Consider the following 21,860-nt stretch of genomic DNA (forward strand, 5'->3'; position numbering starts at 1 on the left):
GAGCAAGCGTCTTTTAATTTCATGGCTACAGTCACCGTCTGCGGTGATCTTGGAGCCCAAGAAAATAAAATCTGTCACTGCTGCCATTTCTTCCTCTTCTATATGCCAGGAAGTGATGGGGCCAGATGCCATGATCTTCGTTTTTTTAATGTTGAGTTTCAAACCAGCTTTTGCACTCTCCTCTTTCACCCTCAACAAGAGGCTCTTGAGATCCTCTTCGCTTTCTGCCATTAGGGTGGTATCGTCTGCGTATCTGCGGTTGTTGATAATTCTCCCAGCAATCTTAATTCCGACCCGTGATTCATCCAACCTGGCGTTTCTCATGATGTACTCTGCATATAAGTTAAATAAGCAGGGTGACAATATGCAGCCTTGTCGTACTCCTTTCCCAATTTTGAACCAATGGGTTGTTCCTTGTCCGGTTCTTACTGTTGCTTCTTGACCCTTATACAGGTTTCTCAGGAGACAGATAAGGTGGTCTGGTACTCCCATCTCTTTCAGAATTTGCCACAGTTTGTTGTGATCCACACAATCAAAGGCTTTAGTGTAGTCAATGAAGCAGAAATAGACATTTTTCTGGAATTCTCTTGCTTTCTCCATGATCCAGCGAATCTTGGCGATTTGATCTCTGGTTCCTCTGCCTCTTCGAAACCCAGCTTGTACTTCCGGTAGTTCTCGGTTCACATGCTGCTGAAGCCTAGCTTGTAGGATTTTGAGCACAACCTTGCTGGCATGTGAAATGAGCGCAATTGTACAGTCGTTTGAACACTCTTTGGCATTGCCCTTCTTTGGAATTGGAATGTAAACTGTGTATTCTTGTGGCCACTGTTGAGTGTTCCAAATTTGTTGGCATATTGAGTGCAGCACTTTAACAGCATCATCTTTTAGGATTTTAAATAGCTCAGCTGGAATACTGTCATCTCTGCTAGCTTTGTTAGTAATGCTTCCTAAGCCCCACTTGACTTCACTCTCGAGGATGTCTGGCTCAAGTTCAGTGACCGCACTATCATGGCTATCAGGGGCATTCAGATCTTTCCTGTATAGTTCTTCTGTGTATTCTTGCCACCTCTTCTTAATCTCATCTGCTTCTCTTAGGTCCCTGCCTTCTTGGTCCTTTATCATGCCCGTCTTTGCACAAAACGTTCCCTTGAGATCTCCAATTTTCTTGAAGAGATCTCTAGTCTTTCCCATTCTGTTGTTTTCCTCAATTTCTTTGCATTGTTCATTTAAGAAGGCCTTCTTGTCTCTCCTTGCTATTCTCTGGAACTCTGCATTCAGGTGGATATATCTTCCCCTTTCTACCTTGCTTTTCGCTTCCCTTCTTTCCTCAGCTCCTTGTAAAGTCTCATCAGACAGCCACTTGGCTTTCTTGAATTTTTTTTCTTTGGGATAGATTGAGTTGCTGCCTTAAATCTATTCCTCACCTCCACTGTATATTCCTAAGGGATATGATTTAGATCATACCTCAGTGGTTTAGTCGTTTTCCCTATGTTCTTCAACTGAAGCCGAAATTTTGCAAGAACCAGCTCATGATCTGAGCCACAGTCAGCTCCAGGTCTTGTTTTCACTGACTGTATAGAGCTTCTCCATCTTTGGCTGCAAAGGACATAACCAATCTGATTTCGATACTGACCATCCGGTGATGTCCATGTGTAGAGTTGCCTCTTGTGCTGTTGGAAAAAAGTGTTTGCTATGATCAGCATGTTCTCTTGGCAAAACTCTATTAGCTTTTGTTTGGCTTCATTTTGTACACCAAGGCTATGCTTGCCTGTTATCCCGGTGATTTCTTGACTTCCTACTTTGCCATTCCAATCCCCTATGATGAAAAGGACATCTTTTTTTGGTGTTAGTTCTAGAAGGTGTTGTTGGTCTTCATAGAACCCATCAACCTCAACTTCTTCAGCATCAGTGGTTGGGGCATAGACTTGAATTACTGTGATGTTGAATGGTTTGCCTTGGATTTGTACTGAGATCATTCTGTCATTTTTGAGATTGTACCCTAGTACTGCTTTTCCCACCTTTTTGTTGAATATGAGTGCTACTCCATTTCTTCTAAAGGATTCTTGCCCACTGTAGTAGATATAATGGTCACCTGAATTAAATTCGCCCATGCCTGCCCATTTTAGTTCGCTGATTCCCAAGATGTCGATGTTCAATCTTGCCATCTCATGTTTGACCACCTCCAGCTTACCTTGATTCATTGATCTGACATTCCAGGTTCCTAAACAATATTGTTCTTTACAGCATCGGATTTTCTTTTCACCACCAGACACATCCACAGCCAAGTGTCCTTTCGGCTTTGGCCCAGCCGCTTCACTCTTTCTGGCGCTACTTGGAAATTCCCTCTGCTCTTCCCCAGTAGTATATTGGACACCTTCCGACCTGAGGGGCTCATCTTCCGGCGTCTTATCTTTTAGCTTTGTGATACGTTCCATGGGGTTTTCTTGGCAAGAATATTGGAGTGGGTTGCCATTTCCTTCTCCAGTGGACCACATTTTGTCAGAACTCTCCACCATGACCTGTCCGTCTTGGGTGGCCCTGCACGGCATAGCTTATGGCTTCACTGAGTTACGCAAGCCCCTTCGCCACAACAAGGCAGTGATCCATGAAGGGGGCAAGTAATCTTACACTACCTTAAATATCTCCAAGAACTTCTATACTGAGGTTTTATCATGGCAAATGTATTTTAAACCAATTAATTGATTAAAAGGCATATTATTAATACTTTAATAATGTATTTAAAATGTTAATTTTGTCACTACTAAAGATCAAGGGGGACGGAGCTTTCAAAATACTGGGAAATCACAGGGGTTAAATATATTTTTTACTCCTAGATACTCTAGGTCATATGTCTTCTAATCCATGGCAAGGAGTGAGCATTTCTAAAGACAGATGGACAGAAACGGGAAAGTACTTCAGTTCTCTTGAAGAGAAAAACTGATGTATCCCCACCCCGCTTACTTGATTTGGGCGGTTGTTTTATATACATTTTGTATGTATTTATATGAATGTCTAAAAATGAACACACACAAACAGACCACCCAACGTGTGACAACGTTCTCTTATAAATTCCAGCCTCGAATCATATCAGGAGAATGAGGCAAAACTGTTACTTCTGAATTATTACTCTGAATGGACAATCTCTGAAAGTATTCCGGAAGTAGCAGTAATATAAATAATTAAGCAGCATTAGTAGTTTCACACAGCATGAAAAGCCGTAGCACAACTGAAGAGCCTAGGTGACTAGGAAGAAAGATAGCTCTTTCCCTTTCAATCTGCTGCACTCACTGCAACCTTCAGGTCACTCATAGAGCTGGTCAGGCTGCCTCTGCGGTGGCTGGATGACCTAGCAAACAGAGTGCTCCAGAACACACTCCATAATCCTTGATGCAAAAGCTTGTGGACAGGGTGTAATTCATACAATGGATCACTCCTGGCATATTTTTCAATGCCGGTAACCAATCCCTGGAATATATGAAGAAAGAATAAATCAAGGAGTGACTAGCTAAAGAGGATCACTAGACATCGGGATTAGGAAAGGTCTTCTAGATCATGGGGTGGCAGTTCCAGACAGACAAGAGCATTAACTACTCTTAGTATTTAAGCACTAGTTGTGGGTATGTTATGGTGCATCCTCTCAATTTTCTGAGTCTTGCACTTCCTGAATCCTGGGGCATACAATATATTCAAGAGCTTTTTTGCAGTTAAGTGTTATCCATACCCTGGTCACCTTGTGACTGCTGGACTTTCCCAGCTTTTACCCTGTTTTGTTGTTACTTTCTCCTTTTATTGCTTTCATCACTCCCTCCACTCCAAGCAAGTTAATTTGCCACAGGCCTCTTTTGGTCTCTTAATTCACTCCTGCTAACCTGTGTGCTCTAACTGGATTTTCTGTTTCCTACACTTCACCTGGCTTCTAAAAATAAGTCATTTTAAGAAAAAAAAATATCTCAAGCCCTCCCTATGAGTTTCCTAGATACCCTAATCTTTCAGGTGTCAGAGATAAGCCTGAGGATGCTTATCTAATTCTTCTTGTATTTTGTTTTTTAAATTGATGTTTTGTTTTCATAAGTTCATGTCTTGTGAGCTGCTTTGATTTCAGTTTACTTTAGAAAAGTGGAATATAAATATACTTAATAAAATTAAAGAAAGAAATAAAAAGTATTGTGCAAATGCAACAAATGTGCTCACAAGCAAGCATATAATACAGTCAAGAGCTGAAATTCCCCATGGTTTCCCAACAGGTACACTGGTTAGTAAAACCAGGTTTGCTGTCACCTGTGTGAAACGGTCCTTAGACAAAACCTCCATAGAACTATGATGGTAGGAGAAGTTAGACTTGCAACTCTTCCTCTAGTTCTCAAGTTTTTAAAGTAATTCTAATGCACATCTCATATGTGAACAGAGGCAGAATTCCTAGTCTTATTTTCTCTCATGCATTAAGGGCACTGCTGTCCTAAATGACGTTTCTGACCACACCTCCAGCTCACCAAGGGCACCTGATCTCTTCCAACTAACAAGGACATTCCATGCCCTAGGGAAATGGAATTGGCATGATGTCAACTCACAATAGATTCTGCCACCTGACAATTATGAAAGGACTTCACAAAAGGTGTAACAGGCACATAACGCTATCAATCCATCCTTCACTGACATCATCTTTTTTCAATTCTGTCCCATTCCCTTTGGCAATTAATGAAAACTATGTACACAAAAATGTAAGGAATACACTTCTACATCTGCTATCCACGTAATTTATTCTAAAGAACTGCCTGTCCTTACTTAAAGTGGCATTCCACATAAAAGAGGACATATGGATACCCCTTCTTGAAAACGCATGACTCAAAAATGTCAAGCATGTCAAATCATAGCCCTTTAACATGTTGCATTTTTCAGTCACAAATAACAAATTGTTTGTTTGTTTATAAATTAATAAACTGAAGCTCTCTGGCAGTTCAACTCCAAGACTCTTAAAACTCATATACTCTGTCTAAAGAACTGCATGTTTTTCATTGTAAGCCACATTTATTTCATCATATACAATATACTCTATAGATTTCCCCAACATATATACTTCTTGATTAATCTAGACTAACCACATCTAGTAGTGTTTTAGGGCAAGACATGATCATCCAAAGGTTAAATATATCACTCTCTTGTGGCTGCGGCTAATCACTGCAACTGGAAGAGAACATTTAAAGCTCTGAAAATGGCAAAGGTTATGAGAAATGAGAAAGAAAAGTGACAGAAGTTACTAGGGGAAAGTGAAAAAATAAAAGGGAAGATAACCCATGCTCTAATCCTAAATTGTAACTGTCATGCAAATAAGACAGCAAGAACTGAAATATAAGAACACTCAATCCCTGCCTGTAAAATATTCATCAGATATGTTTACAATAACTGACTTTTCTTACCAGACAGTATATTTCGTTTATGACAGGACTGGCTTTCAAACAAAAGCCCTTATGGTGAACATTGGCTATGATGACTTAAATGTTTTTATCTGGTCAGATGACACAATTCAGCATTTACAAGAATACCACACACACCCAACCACAAGACCTGTACATCAGACTGTGAATACAACAGTCCGTTGCCATTATTTTTTCATCTCAAATATTATTTATTGGCTTTTCAAGGTAATTGAAACAACGCATTTAAAGTAGTAAAACATTAACAGTAAACATACCCCAGAATAAGTAAGTATAAATGTAGTTTGCCCTATTCACATCTAGCCAGTAATCGTAATTTTCAATCTCATGTAAGATAATAGTACGCATGTGAGAGAATTAGATTAAAGAGTCTCTCCAAACTGTTGTATATTTGGTGGTCTGTTGGCATACAGTTATTCCTTTACATATGAAATAAAAGGATACCACAAGGTGTCAAATTGGTCTTGTTTAACCCCTACACAAGGAGAATCAAGTTCTTAAGAGAATAGGATTTCAGTTCCTACCTACTGCTTCATCTACAGCTAGGAACAGCTGTAGTCTTTTATGCCCCTCATTTCTACAATCTCACCCCCCAACATTCAACCGAGAGTAACATCTTTTCTAAGACTCAAAGAGGAAGAAATCGATGTGGACCTATGCTTCTCCCATTTATCTCCTTCCTAGTCCTCCACGGACCATATTTTAATTTAGACATCACATTTCTTGATCTCCAGGAATATGCCATAAGTGTCCACTGGCATGAAGTTGGATTTAACTCATAGTCTGCAAGATCGCTCCCCATGATTTCAACCCATGTGCTGTCAGGAACAAACAGCAGAGCGTATGAAGTTTTTATAATACTGGAGTTGGATCACTCGCACTATAATTGTTTGCTGTGTTCTCTGAATCGGGCTGTGGTCAATGCTAAGCAAGACTGCCTACGATACATGGACCTGGTTCATATGTAATAACAAACCATCAGTCAAACAACACAGGGGTTGTCATGCATGAGTGGGAGAGCTGCCTGCAGCGTGCTCACCACTTGTCTTTATTCAGCAAACCACAATCAGCTCCTTCATAGTTGCTGAGCATGACATCCGAACCTGGACTGCTGGGTTGTTTACGGGGCTAAACAACCCAGTAGTTAAATAACCCCAGTAGTTAAGTGGTCCAGGTTCAGACGTCATGCTCAGCAAACTACAAAGGAGCCGATCATGAGTTGCTCAATAAAAGCGGAAGGGGGGGGCATGCTCTCTCCCACTCGTGCATGACAACCCATGGATTGTTTAAACTGTAGTTTGTCGTTACACGGGAACCAGGCCTGTGTATCATAGGCAATGTTGCTTAGCACTGACCACAGACCAATTCAGACAACACAGCAATTATACCATGAGTGATCCACCTCCAGGACTATAAGAACTTCATACATTCAAAACCATACGATATGATCTCAGAAACATTAAGATTGAAAAAGGTCATTTGTGGCATTTTTTATTGCCTTGCAATTTCCAAAGACTTGCCATCATCACATTTTAAAGCTTATCTTTGCAACCATGACAGCTTTTAAATGAAAGCTGGAATTCTCAGGGTTTCTACAGGGCCTGTGAGCCACACGGAATACATCAGAATCAGAAAACCAGCCAGAGAGGCAGTAAGACTGTTAGATGACTAAAAAGGAATACTGAAAGAAAAGGAAATTGAAGAGAAACTAAATGGATTCTTTTATATAAGTCTCCACTGCAGAAGCCATCCATTCCTGAATCATTTCATTTATTTCATTTCTATACTGCCCAATAGCCAAAGCTCTCTGGGCAGTTCACAAAAATTACAACCCAAAAATACAACATAATCTAAACTGAATATAAAATCTTTAACATACAAAATTTAAAAACAATTTAAAGCAGCTAAGAAACAACTACAATAAGATACCTGTACCTGAAAAAACCACCATTGTTGTTTTATCATTATTTTCACGGAGTTCATTTGACGAACTATGTTAAATAGAGGTAATGTTTTAATTTGTCAATGATTTCTAAAACATCTAAAAATGATGTTTTAGAAATCACTGACAAATTAAAAAGTAGTATGTCACCCAGGCCTTATGGCACTCACCCAAGAGTTCTTAAACTCGAATAAGGAACTGCTGGTCTTTCAACTGAAATATGTAAATCAAACTCCTTATCAGAAGGGATTGGAAGGCAGCCAATGTGACACTGATTTTTTAAAAAGATAATGCAACTGAATCTAGGAAAACTACAGATTCCATCAGCCTAATGCTTGTTCCAGTGAAATTGGTGGAAAGCATTATTAAGGCTAGAGAAAGGATCAGTATGGCTTCTGCAAAAGGAGGTCTTTGCTCATCAACCTTTTAGAGTTATTTAAGTATGCGGAAACATGTAGATGGGGTGAATATGATAGACAATATATATTTGGATTTTCAAATGGCTTTTGACAAAATCCCACACCAAGGGCATTAAAAAACATAGTATGCATAGGTGAAGACAAGTTCTAATATGAATCAGTTGAAGAGTAATCCTGTAGTCCCTGGACAGCATCCAAGGGATCATGAGATTTATGATCCCCATCCTAAAGCCGTAGACACTCCTATTACCTCGGGAAGGGGACTACATGATCTAATCCCCCTCCCAGCCGTCATGGAAAGACACCAGCTGCTTTTCGAGGATGCAAAAGTAGCCTCAGAGGACCTCATAGAGGTTGAAAAAGGGGCATTCCAGTGGACAGGGAGGGAAAAGTCCAGGATACGAGAAAACCTATGGCCTCTCCAGTCCCGGTGCCACCACCACCAGATGGGCTCGGAGGTGAGTCTAGAGGAAAAACAGCAAAAAATAAGAGAAATGTGAAAATGCTGGCAGCAGTCCAGCAGGGCACTGGATACTCGGAAGCCTCTGAGATGGAAGGCTTCCATCTGGCAGGCAGCAATCTGATAGCCCTTAATTGGTTAAAAATAGGAAGCAAAGAATTGCAACAAATGTGTGTGTGTGCGCGCGCACACACACACCTGGCTGTCTATTACAGGGGTCAGGAACCTGTGGCCTTCCAGATGTTGTTGGACAGCATCAGATGTTATCTGATGGGTGTTGCAGTCCAACAACATTTGCAAGGCCACAAGTTGCCCACCCCTGTTTTATTGGGAGCCAGTGTTACTTAACATTCATAAAAAGAGCATGAGTGAACAGTGAGGTCATCCAGTTTGCTCAGGAAACCAAATAATTCAAGGTATGAAATCCAAAGCACTCCAGAAGGTATCTCTCTAAACTGTGTGAAAAGACAAATGAGTGGCAGATGAGATTTGTTAAGTGGAAAGTGATGCACACTGAGACAAATTCAATTCCTTGTGAGGAAAGGCTGGAAGAGGTTTTCATTTAAACAGAAGGAAAACTATTAAAGAGGGAGATAATGGAATTATACACTCAAAAAGTGCTGCGAAATTACAGAGATTTTTTCTCTCTCATGTAACACCGTAAGTTCATCCATCCAATCAAACAGATGGAAACAGAATTCAGGTTAAGGAAAAAGTATTTCTTCCCATAACACATAATTAACTTTTTCCACAGGGGTAGCCATGTTAGTTTGTTGCAGCAAGAACAATTAAGAATATTGTGGCACCTTCAAGATGTTAGTTTTTTATTATGGCATAAGCACTGGTGGGCTATACTCCGCTTCATCAGATGATTACAGATTTCATTATGGAATTTATGGAATTCATTATCTAAAGATAGCAACTAACATACTTGCAAATATCCTAGTGCAAATAATGCATTTCAGAAAATGAAATGCAAGACGTGGCCCTTAAACAAAAATAGAATATCAATGAGCCATTACTCTGTGAATCATCAAGCCCAACTTACTTGGGAAATGCATTCTCATCTATGAGCATCACCCCTACAACTAAGATCATCAGGTAAGACCCTCCTTTACGCTCCCCTCCCAATTTCAGAAGATCTGCAGGGATGCAGAACACAATGACCTGGTTCACATGTCATCGTCGCAATTCCAGGGTTGTTTTAACACAGGAATTATGAGGATGAGTGGAGCGTGCGAGCCATTTCCACTTTTGATTAACAACCAAGGAATGCCCCATTGCTGGGTTGTTTTGTGATGTGTGAACCTGGAAACTCTGGGTTGTCTACGGGTTAAACAACCCAGGGGTTACCCAACAAAAAACCATAGGCAATTGTTGGGTTAACTCTGGGTTGTTTAACCCATAAACAACCCAGAATTTCCAGGTTCACCTGATGCTTTAGCCCAAACCTCCAGATGGCTTGCTCCAGTGGCTTCATGTAGCCATTAAAAATACTGGGGACAGAACAGAACTTTGCAGCACCCCATAAGTCAAAGGTGTAATAAATGTCCACCAGCACTAGTTACTATGTCCTGCCAGAAAGGACTAAAACCAGCACAACGCCATCCCTCCTATGCCCACCCCAGTCAGAAGTCCCAGAAAAATACCATGACTGATGGTATCAAAGGCCGCTGAGGGGTCCAGGAGCACCAACAGGATCACACTCCCCCTGTTCATTCCCTGGCTTAAGTTGTCCACCAGAGCAATTTAACATTACTGAAGAACTATTTCATAATCTTCAGATTCACAGATGCATAAAAGGTAACTACAGAAATATGGAATTTCTCCACAAGATGAGAGAGTATCCTGAAACAATTTGCAAACTTATTTTTTACAATGAAAGATTTAAATCGGGATGAATCTTTCAGTTCAATAACCTATCTTTGACAGATAAACCCTTCAGATGACATAGTAATTCCTGCTTCTAACACAACTATTAGCTCTATAATTACCTAGAGCTCCACCTAAATCAATGAAATTCTGGCAGGAGGTCAAAGGCTCCACCTGTGCAAATCCATATTCAGACTAGCATGCTAGTATTAGGAGGCAAATTACTACAAAAAACCCTAAGTAGCTGTACAAGTTACCTAGTGAGTAAATCACAGCCCTAAAGTCAAGTGCCATTCTTAACCATTTCTGTCATGTACTTGGTTTTCCCCTTAACAAATATTATTTTCTACAAAGTTGTGCTCAACTCCTGTATTTTTTGAAAAATTCCTGTGCCCTAAATCAGTGGGTTCTCAAATTTTGGCACACAGAGGGTATCCCCCCTTCCAGCCCTGCAGATCAACAAATTATTCCCATCACAATCATCCCCCCTTACCACATCCTGTGTTGTGTATCTAACTACTCCCCTTTAGTTATATATTTAAACTTTAATTCTATCATAATCCATTGAGCTTGCTAAGAGCTGAAAGAAAATGTGTTTCTTTGACAAGATGTTTACAATTGGAACCGGATTATTTCTAGGCATCTAGCAGCGCAGACACCTAAAAATATTGTGGTAGTGCCCAAATGATTCCAAAACCCATTTCTGCATTCCAACCAGTGGGTTCACAGGGCAATGGGCTATTTCTGAGATACTGAAATCTAACATTCCCAAACTCTCTTGCTTCTCACCACGATCCCTGTGGATGTTACACCATCTCTGTCTGCCTTCTCCTCCATACCCTCTAACAGTCCCAAACTCCTGCTCCGTATCTCATGCAAGTAACCTATTACTCCTGAAGGCTTGCATTACTACCCACTACTTCCCAAACATTGCCCCTTCCCTACTTTTCTTCCCATTTGCAGCCACTCCACCTCCCTTCTTTTACAGATGGAATCTCATGTTTGCTGTGAAATACTTTTATCCAAAGACAATGTTTAATTGAACACTTAACATGTCCTAATTGTCATAACAGGCAAAAATAAAGGACATTCCTCAACTCTGAGGAATTAAATACACGTTTTGTATAAAACCAAGGTTTCCTGTGTCCTGTGAATATACTAGTCTCAGTATATACAATTTCTAGAAAATATTACTCAAATTACTGTCGTCTTTTCAGAAAATGTTCCATCTGTCATATTTGCACCTACTCAAAAAAGTAATAATTTCCGAAAGATGGCAGCCTGACAAGTGAACTGCAATGTAACATCGAACTGAATGCAGTGGTCTCTAAAACTCCTCACTTCCACATTACCATCGGTGATATGGTGTGGAAAAATTTCCAAAACAGAAAATTTTTCCGGTGCTTTATTTTTCCTAGGAACATTTTCCATTTCACAGGTTCACTAGTAACAATGAATGGATGCCAGTTGCAAATACAATGTTACGCAAGTTTGGCAGTTTCACAGTTGTAGTGTTTTACAGGTGATTATAACTGGCAAGAATGTGACAGAATAAACATATGTCCTTGAAATACAGATACATCTCAGTGTGAAATGGAGCTAATAAGTAATGACAGTAAAACTAGAGGTGCCCCAACTCCCTTAGTGGAAGAGAGTTTAGCGCTGTTGAAATAGATGAGTGGTTTATTTATTTTTATTACCCAGTTTTATACACAAGGTATCAAAGTGGTGAACACAAAATACAATGGCATCGAAACAATAACACCCAATACAAAATTAATCAACAGTAAAAACCGCACACTCCACTGCATGCTACAAACCACAGCTGGCTAGGTTATACTTCAGGGAAAGCCTGTGTGAAGAGATGAGTCTTAAGAAGACATAAAAATATCAGAACTGTGAGGCCTATCTAATGTCAGTTCGTAAACCATTCCAGAGGGTGGGTGCTGCAACAGTAAATGATCTACTCCAAGAGCTCCTGAGGCAAACCTCAGGAGAATGTGGCACAATCAAAAGCACTCCCTCTGATGATCACAGAGATGATCCAGGGACATCAGTGGTGAAGTAATCCCTAAGATAACCTGGTTCCAAGTTATTTATGGCTTTATATGTTAACAACAAAACTTAAACTTGCCCTGGTAGCTGACTGACAGCCAGAGCAGTTCTTTTGCAAGGGCATAACTTGCTGTCGGAAAGAGACCCAAGTAAGCAGTCTCACCAATGCGTTCTGCATCAGCTGCAACTTCCAGACCAAGCTCAAGGGTAGCCCCACATACAGCGCATTACAATAATCCAATCTTGAGGTTACCAATGCCTGTACCACCATGGCCAAGCTATCATGATCCAGGAACTGCCATTATTGGCATACCAGCCAAAGCTGGTAAAAGGTGCTCCTTGCCACTGACTGACAAAGATGAAGCCAGGAGAACCCACAAACTACGCACCTGTTCCTTCAGGGAGTGCAACCTCATCCAGAATGGGTAACTGACCTACTTCCTGGACCTGTGACCCACCCACCCACAGTGCTTCTGTCTTGCCAGGATTCAAACCCCATTTATTATCCCTCATCCAGCCCAGCCCACCACTGCATCTAAGCACAATATATGATGCACAGTTCTTTGGGTTGTCCTTAAATTTTTTACAAGTATTCCAAAAAAATTAACATATTGTAACATTTAAATCACATTAAATGTGCTTTAATTTTTTCCCTTAAATATTTCAGGACAACAATACATATTTCATATTTCAAAAATATTTCATATTTCAAAAGTACACTTGTACTTTTCACTGAAAACATTTTCTGATGCCCTAGATGCTGAAAATTCTGAATAACTGAATTTTTTCCTGTACAAATTACCATAATTACTGAAATAACTAAATTAAGAGGGCAGGCAGTGATGTCGGTTTTCTGGAAAATTTTAAATTGGAAAATTTCCCTATGCAAATTACCATAATTCACATAGGGACATTTTCCAATTTAAAAATTTCCAGAAAACCCACATCTCTGCCTGCTATCTTAATTTAGTTATTTTTGAAGATTTGTACTCCACCTTTCAATCAAATTATTCTTAAGGTGGTTTACAAGCATTAGGTAATTAAACAAATAGACCAAAACTCCCTCACTTGGAGCTCTGCCTCTGAATTCAGAAAGTGAGATCTGACCTATCCTATGGCCTCTGGGACACCATCTTAGGACCACAGCATTGCAACCTAAGTTGCCTTAAACAACCCGCACTCTGTGCACCCACTGATCTGCATAGTTTTATATAAAACATGCCTGATGTAAACAATTACTTTCAAATTACATTTATTTTACAAAAGGCTTTCTCCTGTCATGTTTGTCACTAGACTATCAGACACATAAACACTTCACACTGTGAACATTTGTTATTTTATCTATATTTAGCCTATCAGGAGATTTCATATAAAAAATCAAAAGACCAAGTTGAATAGAACCAGAAAAAAAATCCCAGGCACCTAGAAATGTTTTGCTTGTGCTTAAGAACGTGAAGGCTACTTTTGAGAGCAATCCTGAGACTGAAAGAACTGGGCATGTTTAGCCGTAAGAAGAGAAGACTGAAGGGAGATAGGATAGCGCTCTTCAAGTACTTGAAAGGTTGTCACAGAGAGGAAGGCCAGGATCTCTTCTTGATCATCCCAGACTGCAGGACACAGAATAATGGGCTCAAGTTACTGGAAGCCAGATTCCGGCTGAACATCAAGAAAAACCTCCTGACTGTTAGAGCAATATGACAATGGAACCAAGTACCTAGGGAGGGGGTGGGCTCTCCCACAGTGGAGGCATTCAAGATGAAGCTGGACAGCCACTTGTCAGGGATGTGTTGACTTGGATTCCTGCACTGAGCCGGGGGTTGGACTCGGTGGTCTTGTAGGCCCCTTCCAACCCCACTATTATATGATTCTATGATTGTTTGGTTTCCTGGATAAAAGGTTGGAAACAGGGCCCTGATCTTGGATCCAGGAAACTGCACTCCCCGTCCCTTCCCCCTTCCCCTCGTAGCCAGCACAGAGAGAACCTCGCCAGCTACCTCTCCACACTCGGAAAACAGAGCACTCCCAGGGGCAGGGAGATGAGGAGACTGGGGCGGCAGCCATAGCACATATCCTACGGCTGGCCAAGCTTCCTTCCCCCACGCCAAAGCCTCTACTAGATGGGTGAAAACACCCATCTAGCTTAAATGCAAAGCGCTGGTTTGGATACTCATGCCCAGGGCAGATCACATAGGATTGCACCCTTAATGTAGTAGCTAGTAGACTGAGCTATGAATGAAGTCCCTGGTCGAAATCTCACCTCATCCATGAATTGACTAGGTGGTCTTAGGCAAACTACTATTCTCTCAACCTCATCCCCTCCACCCCACCAAATCTGGGGATAATAATACAGACCTACATTATCTCAGTAATCCTTACGACAGCCCTGTTTCATCGGTGGTATGCTTTGAACACTCAAGAAATACTAAACACTATTATTAAATATTTATCCAGGCTTGTGCAATGTAGTGCTGGTATTGAGAAATCTGAAACATTCTCTTAGCACAGCAACCGAATAATGAGTTTCTCCATTACAGGGATCTGAAAAATTATACACCACATGAAGCTCAGTATTCATATTATATGACCAAAGAACAATTTCCTAAGCAGTATCTTCAATAAAGGCCTGCTGCAGACAATGTGCCTCTACTCTAAGAAGATGCGAGGTGCTCTTCATATGGACTTAAGCTTGACATGTAAGTTGACTACTTCCAGGTTATCTTTCAATTATTTTATTAACCGGCAAAGCCCTCAATTCCAAATCATTGAGTTAACCTTGTACCGTTTCAGACATGTTTCTTCTAATAATTTATAAGATTAGTATCTGCATTCTTTGTGATATATGGAACATAACTTATAAAAAATCCTGAAAGAGCAAAAGGTATAATATGCCAAGCATGTGGGGGAAAGCCAGTTCGTAGGCCCCAACATTTTGGTTTCAAATGCAAGCTGTGATCCAGGGCTAGAAAATGTTTAAATACTCAGACAACAGCGTCAAATTTTGAGGAATGGCCAGTCACCTGGGAGGTTTCAAGCCCTCTTTGTAAGTCTGGGAAGCAGATCAATTGCATGGTCAAATATTGTCCACGGTCAAATATTACGTGGTCAATAATGCCCTTATACAGTATATGTGGCAGAGGCAGTCTACCTTTATAATTGTATTGTGGTGCCATCCAATAATTGATGTAGAAGTGACTGCTCCTTGCTAACCAGTCTTGCAAGAGACTAGGTGCACAGCAATACCCTCTCTCTCTTCAATTATAGGAAGGAGCCTCCTGATCAGCACTATGTCCACATAAAAAAAAAAACAGTCTTCATATAGGAGCTAAATGCATTTTTATTTAACTTCATTTTAAATTTTGTTAACTGCCTCAACTATCCTTGGGGTTCTAAATAAAAACTAAAAAGAACTTTCCATTCTTTTAAATACTACTGACATTCATTTGCATTTGCATAACGAGGGGGCACAGCTCAGTCACAGGGCACATGCATTTACATGCAGAAGGTCCCAGGTTAAATTCCTGACATCTCTAGTAAGCTATAAATAATAATTGTTTACAACAGTTTAGAATATTGTTTCACTGTTTCATAATAGCTAAATAATCTGCGGGTTTGTATTAGCATAAACCTTTCTCTGTGTTACATTTCTACTGGCTTGATATTTTGAACACACTTAGGGCAAAATCCTATGGCCGCTAGTCAGAGGCTAGATGGCCATAGGATAGGTCGGTTCCCTGAGAACTGACCTCCACCTCCTCCCGCGCTGCCTCGTAGGCAGCCCCACGCTTCGCACTCAGAAGAGGAGCGCGGAGTGGCGAAAACAGGGCGTTCCTGGGGGCAAGCCAGGGCGGGGAGGGCAGAAGTGCCATTCCAACGCTTCCTATGCATCCTCCAGCGTCCGCCCCCCGCTCTAACTTCCCGCAGCTAGACAGCCGAAATCAGCTATCCAGCTGCGAATGCAAGGTGGCTGAAGCACGGAGGGGATGATCCCCTCCGTGCTGTTCCTGCCCTGCATTGGATAGGCGGTCACCTCCAAGTTCAGAGGCGGCCACCTATCCGGACAGGATTGCGCCCTTAATCATTATTTGACCTATCAACTGGCAAGCATTTTTGACCTGTTTACAGGCCAAGTCGACTTCCCTGTGAAAGTGCATTTTCCATTTTTCCACACGTATGCAAAATGCAGATTTCATGTGGAATTTTAGGCCAATAAGCTTTTAAAATATTTTCTTAATATTCAAATGCAACATTGATTCATTTATCAAAATGCCAGAGGAACCAACAAAAACAGTTGTTAGTCAGGTATTTCAACACACTGAACAATATTATTTGTAGTGTTACAGTAACATTAGCCCACATGATCAATTCAGAGTATTATGTATGTATACTGAAGGCCAAAACTAAGAGCACTTGTGCCAGATATCACCAGAATTTTTGGAAACACTAGCCTCAGGAGAAAAGCATCAGATTAAGATGGGATCTGGAGTCAGAGTTAAGCATCCCTGTGTCAGGTGCTAAAGGGTTTAAACCAAGAGCTCTGGAGGAACAGGCATCCATTCTCTGCTCCCTGTGCCACTATAGCTGTTTGCCACACAAGGAAACCTTAGTTATTTCAAGTCAGGCAACATACACTGCTATGCCAAGAACATTCTGAGCTTCAGTGCCAGGTGATACAGGACAGCCAATCCCACTCCAATTCCTGCTATATAACTCCAAGGCCTGTCACAGAACCTCAGTCTGGGCAGCTCATCAATGAAAAAACTCACCAGGCAGCCCCTTATGCTGCCAGATAGTTCCTTTGTCTCTATCAGGGGTGCGGAACACGTGGCCTTCCAGATGTTGTTGTACTGCAACTCCCATCATTCCTATCCAGCATAGCCAGTGGTGAGGGATGATGGGAGTTGCTCTCCAAAACTCCTCTACCCTGTCTTAGGTTTGTTTAATGGTAGCTGAGGTAGCATAACCAAGCTTCTGTCAGCCAGCCCTCTTAGTGCAGTCTAGCCTTAATGTTTATATCAGTGTTTGCTTGGGCAAGACCCCACCCCTCTCTCAATCACATGTGATATGCTCATATGTCCATCAACATCAACCCAAGTCTGCCACATTACAAACTCCACTAAGTCATTACCAATCCAGACCACTTGCATTCATTCTCAGGGGCATATATAAGCATATTTGCTGCTCATATATCTCACAAAAACAGAGCATGTCATCCTCGTTAGATTATTATTAAATATTCTATACCTTGCTTATTGCAAATAAACTAGATACATAGAAGGAAGGGAAAATATGAGCAGCTCCTGAACAAAACAAATCTCGCAGGTCCAAAACTCAAACATAACAGAATTATCGAATAACCATGGCATATATTTTCCATGCTTGTAAAACAGCATTCTCCCTTGCATGTGATGAGGACTTTACTTTTGCTATGCTGAAAATATCCGACAGTGAAAACATCTCAGTAAGAGAATATTTACAAAAGTTCCCCATATTTTTCAACTCTCTACAGAAGCTATAGAAGTTGTAAAAGCTTAAGTGCTGCAGGAAATCATTAGGGTATGGGATCAAGGATTAATTTAAAAAAACTGCACTTCCTAATAAAACTGCAGCTACATTACCATCAGCAGAGCAGGTGTTCAGTATCCATATCACAGGTTCTTCAACATAAGCATGTACAGAACTTACACAAGTATTATATAACTAAGGGTGCAATCCTATGCGTGTTTAGACAGAGAAAAGGCCTACAACTCCCAGTATTCCCCTGCCAGCCTGGCTGGGGAATGCTGGGAGTTGTAGGCCTTTTCTCTGTCTAAACACGCATAGGATTGTGCCCTCACTTTAATGCCTGCTGAACCTTCTTTCAATGAATAGCAAGTATCTCCTGAACCAGCCACAATTGGGTTATAATTAAAACTTTGCTTTCCAAATGATAAACTGGTATAGAGCCTTACCTTTTAGCAGAGGAAGTGGAGTTAACTCAATAGGCTTGCCCTGAGACCGAAACTGGGAGGAACTTTGCGACCTCTTCTGCCTGGCTTTTCTGACGGACTTCCGAGAAAATCCGTCTACTTTATCCACTGACGGAGGAGTGGTTGGTGCTGAGGACATATCCCTACTGAAGGGAAGAATTATTATTAATATTCCCAACTAAATATTATAAGAATTTTAGAAGAAATACTCCCCCTCACATTTAACCCTCCCTTTAAGATCATACTATCAAGAAATATTTCTCTCATGTGCACAGTTTAGTTTAACACATTGGTTTAGGGTACCTTTAAGTTAGAAAAATCCACTTTCCTAGTCCAGTTCTGATTATGCCATCTTGCATGTAACTGGTGGCTCCAGAAGCATCCATTAATAGGCATCAGCCAAATATTGCAATGCACATCCAGGTTTGGTGTTTGTTTTTTTCCCTTATTCTCACTCTGACTCTCATATTTTACTTTTGGGGACATTTTAAAATTCTCATTCAATAATTCTGCTTGCAGTACAGAGACAGCAAATCCATGACATCTTGAAACTGGTAACATGAACTCTCCTCCTACTATTAGTAAATGTTTCTGCAAAAGTACAATGCACCTTTCAGTCAGTGCACTGTTAAAATACGATAATAAAGACAGACCTAACCTAACTAACATTTTATGCTTGTTTATCTTTAATGCAAGTTTTGTAAAAACAATGACACTGAGAGATCAATTACAGTTAATTATCATGTCCATTACTTATTATGCTAGTTAGCAATATATTATTTTTCTCTTTTGCTTCTGATTCCTAGAATCAAAGAAGTTGTGACACACAGTCCATGTCCTAAGCCAGGATACCCTAAACACGTGTGTCCTTATGCAGCCTTCTCTTAGACGCCTCCAGGAAAAGATCCCACAACCTAACTAATTAAGTTGTTCCACTGATGAACTACTCTTAGGTCTGGAAGTTTTCACAATGATTAACCATAATCTACTGTCATCTATTTCAAATATAATGTTATGTGACTAATTCCTTTTTAAGATTCCACATCTTACTTTCTCTTACATGTACACTCAGTAGGGAACAGACTGACTTTATAAATTAAATATGAACTATTAAGTACAATTTTTAAAAGTCTTTGCCTATGGTGAATTTTTTTTAAAGTAGTACACAATGGCAAAATTACATATTTGCAACTAAAACCTACTAAAACCTATATACAACACATTAAACAAGTCAGTGGGTCCATGCATACTACATAAACCTTTGCAGGACAAGGGGTATCAACAATGATCAAATGCTGATTTAAATATTTCTGGTCAAGTTACATGAAGATTCTTTAAATGACAGTTGACATTTGCTGAAATTTAACGGGCACAAAAGTCTTAAATGTGTGCTCAAAAACTACTCTAAACCTCTAAATGGAATCACATGAGTCCTTGACACTCATCAGTGAGAGTGGCGTTATCTATAACAGTCCTTACTTTATCAAGTCATCATTCTCATACCCGTTGCTGTGAATTATACAGCCTACGCGCAAAAGATTAATGATACTGCATTAGTATAATTGTTATCAATTTAAATATTAGATATACTATGAATATGTGAGGGCTCTATGCAAGAACAACACTGTTTTCTATACTTCAGTTGTACAAAACCAGTCTTTAACATGTAATGAAAGGAGGTTGTACACACCACAAAAAAAGGATGTTACTTGTACTCCAGTGGGAATCTGAAACTCTAAAAAAAGAATCATAATCACACTGACAGCCCAGTAGGCATGCTTACTCAGGATTAAATCCCACTGAGTTCTTTTCCGCTTTTCCTAGTCCCCTTTTTTGTTTTGATTTTCTTTTTAAACTCAGTGTACATTGCATTGCAGTCTTAGGTTCTGGGCCTGTTAGACACAGCTCACCACAGCGCTTAGAATGTCTTCATCTATCTAGAAATCTTTTCACAAAGACTGAAAATGGAACTGCTAGCCCTATTAATGGACAAACCCTCAAGCAGATCCCTTCAACCGCAGGATCACTGTGTCAGCATGCTTTAGCCGCACTTCTCAGGTATAAATTTAGTAACAGTTCCTCTCTCCTGCTTTATGCATTATTAAGGTCTCATTCTAACTCAACAAGCCTTGGCAACATACAACAATAAACAAAGATCATGGAGCCCCCCCCCCCTTCCAGATCTGTCAAGTGACAGATTCTTTGGAAATCCTGAAATTGAAAAAGCAGAATTCAGATCACATTTATTTACTGTGGAGACTCTCAAGAGGAAGGCACAGCACTGGGTTCCCTCCCACAGCCCCCTTTTGGTTCTCACCCACGGGGGTAACGTAGATCTAAAAAGGGATTATTATTTATCATTCTTTCTACGTGAGGAGGGTTGGCACGATTTCGGCGCATATAAAGCAACGGTGTTGTCGTCGTCGTCAGAGACGGGGGAGGGGGAGGAAGAGAGTTCAGAAAAGGTGCTGAAAAAATGCCGACGGGCACCGAGAGGTAAGGGGCGGCCCCACCAGCCCCCTCGGCGGCCGAAGAGGCGCTGCGAGCAAGGTGCGGGGGGCTGCCCTGCCAGGCCCCCCGGCCTGGCTGGGTGTCTTCCCCACCCCCACCCCGATCAAGGGGCAGAGATCAAGTCCTCACAGACCACCGCGGGCTGATTCTGCCCCTAAAGCCCTAATGGTCGCTCCCCGCCCCGCTCTAAAGAGAGCGCTCTTCTCCCCGCCGCCCCCCGTCTCTCCCTGACGGCGGCCGGGTCGCTGGCCCGCTGAGGAAGTTACCTTGAACCCTCCTGGTAGAGAATCCAGAGACAAGGCGGAGAGAAAACGAGGAGGGGGCCGATCCCTGGGCGAGGCGAGGGCAAGCCGGGCCGGCGCGCCTGTGCGAGCGCGAGTGCGTGCCTCCCTCTCCCGCTCGCGTTCCGCGGCGCGGCCCCTGCCGCAGGAGGAGCAGCCGCCGCCTGGTAGGCCTCGTCGGCCTCCCCCAGCGCAAGACGTCGTCGCGGCGCCGGCGGCGGCGTCAGGAGCAGCGGCGGCGGCTTCCACTCGGTCCCATGCACCGCGCCCCGCTCGGCCGTCTCCCGCCCGCTTTCCTCCCTTCTCCCCCAACGACACGGCCGCCGCTGCTGCTGCCGCCGCCGCCGCCTGCGAGGCCTCGTCCTCCTCCTCCTCCTCCTGCCGCTTCTCTCACATTCCCGGCGAGCCGGCCTGGGGAAAGGAGGGGCGCCGAGGAGCGGGCGGGCGGGCGAGCGAGCGGGGCGCGGTGAGGAGGAGGAGGAAGCGGCGGCGGCTGATGCTGCTGAGCGGGGTTTGGCGGCGGCGGCGGCGGCCTTCCTCTTCTGTTGCTGCGGCTGCGGCGGGCGTTCCTGCAGCTCTTGCCTATTGTCAGTCAGTCAGTCAGTCACTGAGCTCCGGCCATGGCTCTCCCTCACTCGGCTCGCTCGCGCCCTCTCTCTGGAGGTGGGGGGGGGGGCCGCGCGCACGCGCACGCGCCGCCAGCCAGCCAGCCAGTCAGCCGCTCGCTCGCTCGCTCGCAGCCGAACGTGCTGCCCGCCCCTCGCGGCTCCGCCTCGCGCACACGCCCGCGAGACGCAGGAGGGGCGGCCGTCGTCGCCGCCGCGCGCGCGCCCGCGCCGCCGCAGCCGCCGCCGCCGCTTGCGCTCCCCCTGGGCGTCGAATGCGGCGCGCCGCCTCATTGGCCGAGGCGTCCCACCAGCCC

At 42.4% G+C, this 21,860-nt stretch overlaps 1 protein-coding gene across 6 annotated transcripts in view; it reads right to left on the reverse strand.

Moving 5' to 3' along the window:
* PPP2R5E (protein phosphatase 2 regulatory subunit B'epsilon) overlaps nucleotides 1-21,779 on the reverse strand; it is a 105,805-nt gene extending 84,026 nt beyond the window's left edge. For 3 of the 6 annotated variants that reach the window (XM_084836765.1, XM_084836724.1, XM_084836776.1), the window contains exons 1-2: nucleotides 20,924-21,779; nucleotides 18,129-18,292 (exon numbers count right to left, since the gene is read on the reverse strand). In XM_084836765.1, the coding sequence (XP_084692891.1) occupies nucleotides 18,129-18,285 (157 nt within the window). In that variant the 5' untranslated portion in view covers nucleotides 18,286-18,292; nucleotides 20,924-21,779. The remainder of the gene's footprint in view (nucleotides 1-18,128; nucleotides 18,293-20,923) is intronic. The other 3 variants (XM_084836744.1, XM_084836755.1, XM_084836735.1) reach the window with 3 other exon arrangements.
* Nucleotides 21,780-21,860: the final 81 nt, after the last annotated feature.

Source organism: Heloderma suspectum, chromosome 1 (genome assembly GCF_057233095.1).
Source record: "Heloderma suspectum isolate Gila_16-S chromosome 1, 16-S_ref, whole genome shotgun sequence".
Classification (NCBI taxonomy): Eukaryota; Metazoa; Chordata; class Lepidosauria; order Squamata; family Helodermatidae; genus Heloderma; species Heloderma suspectum.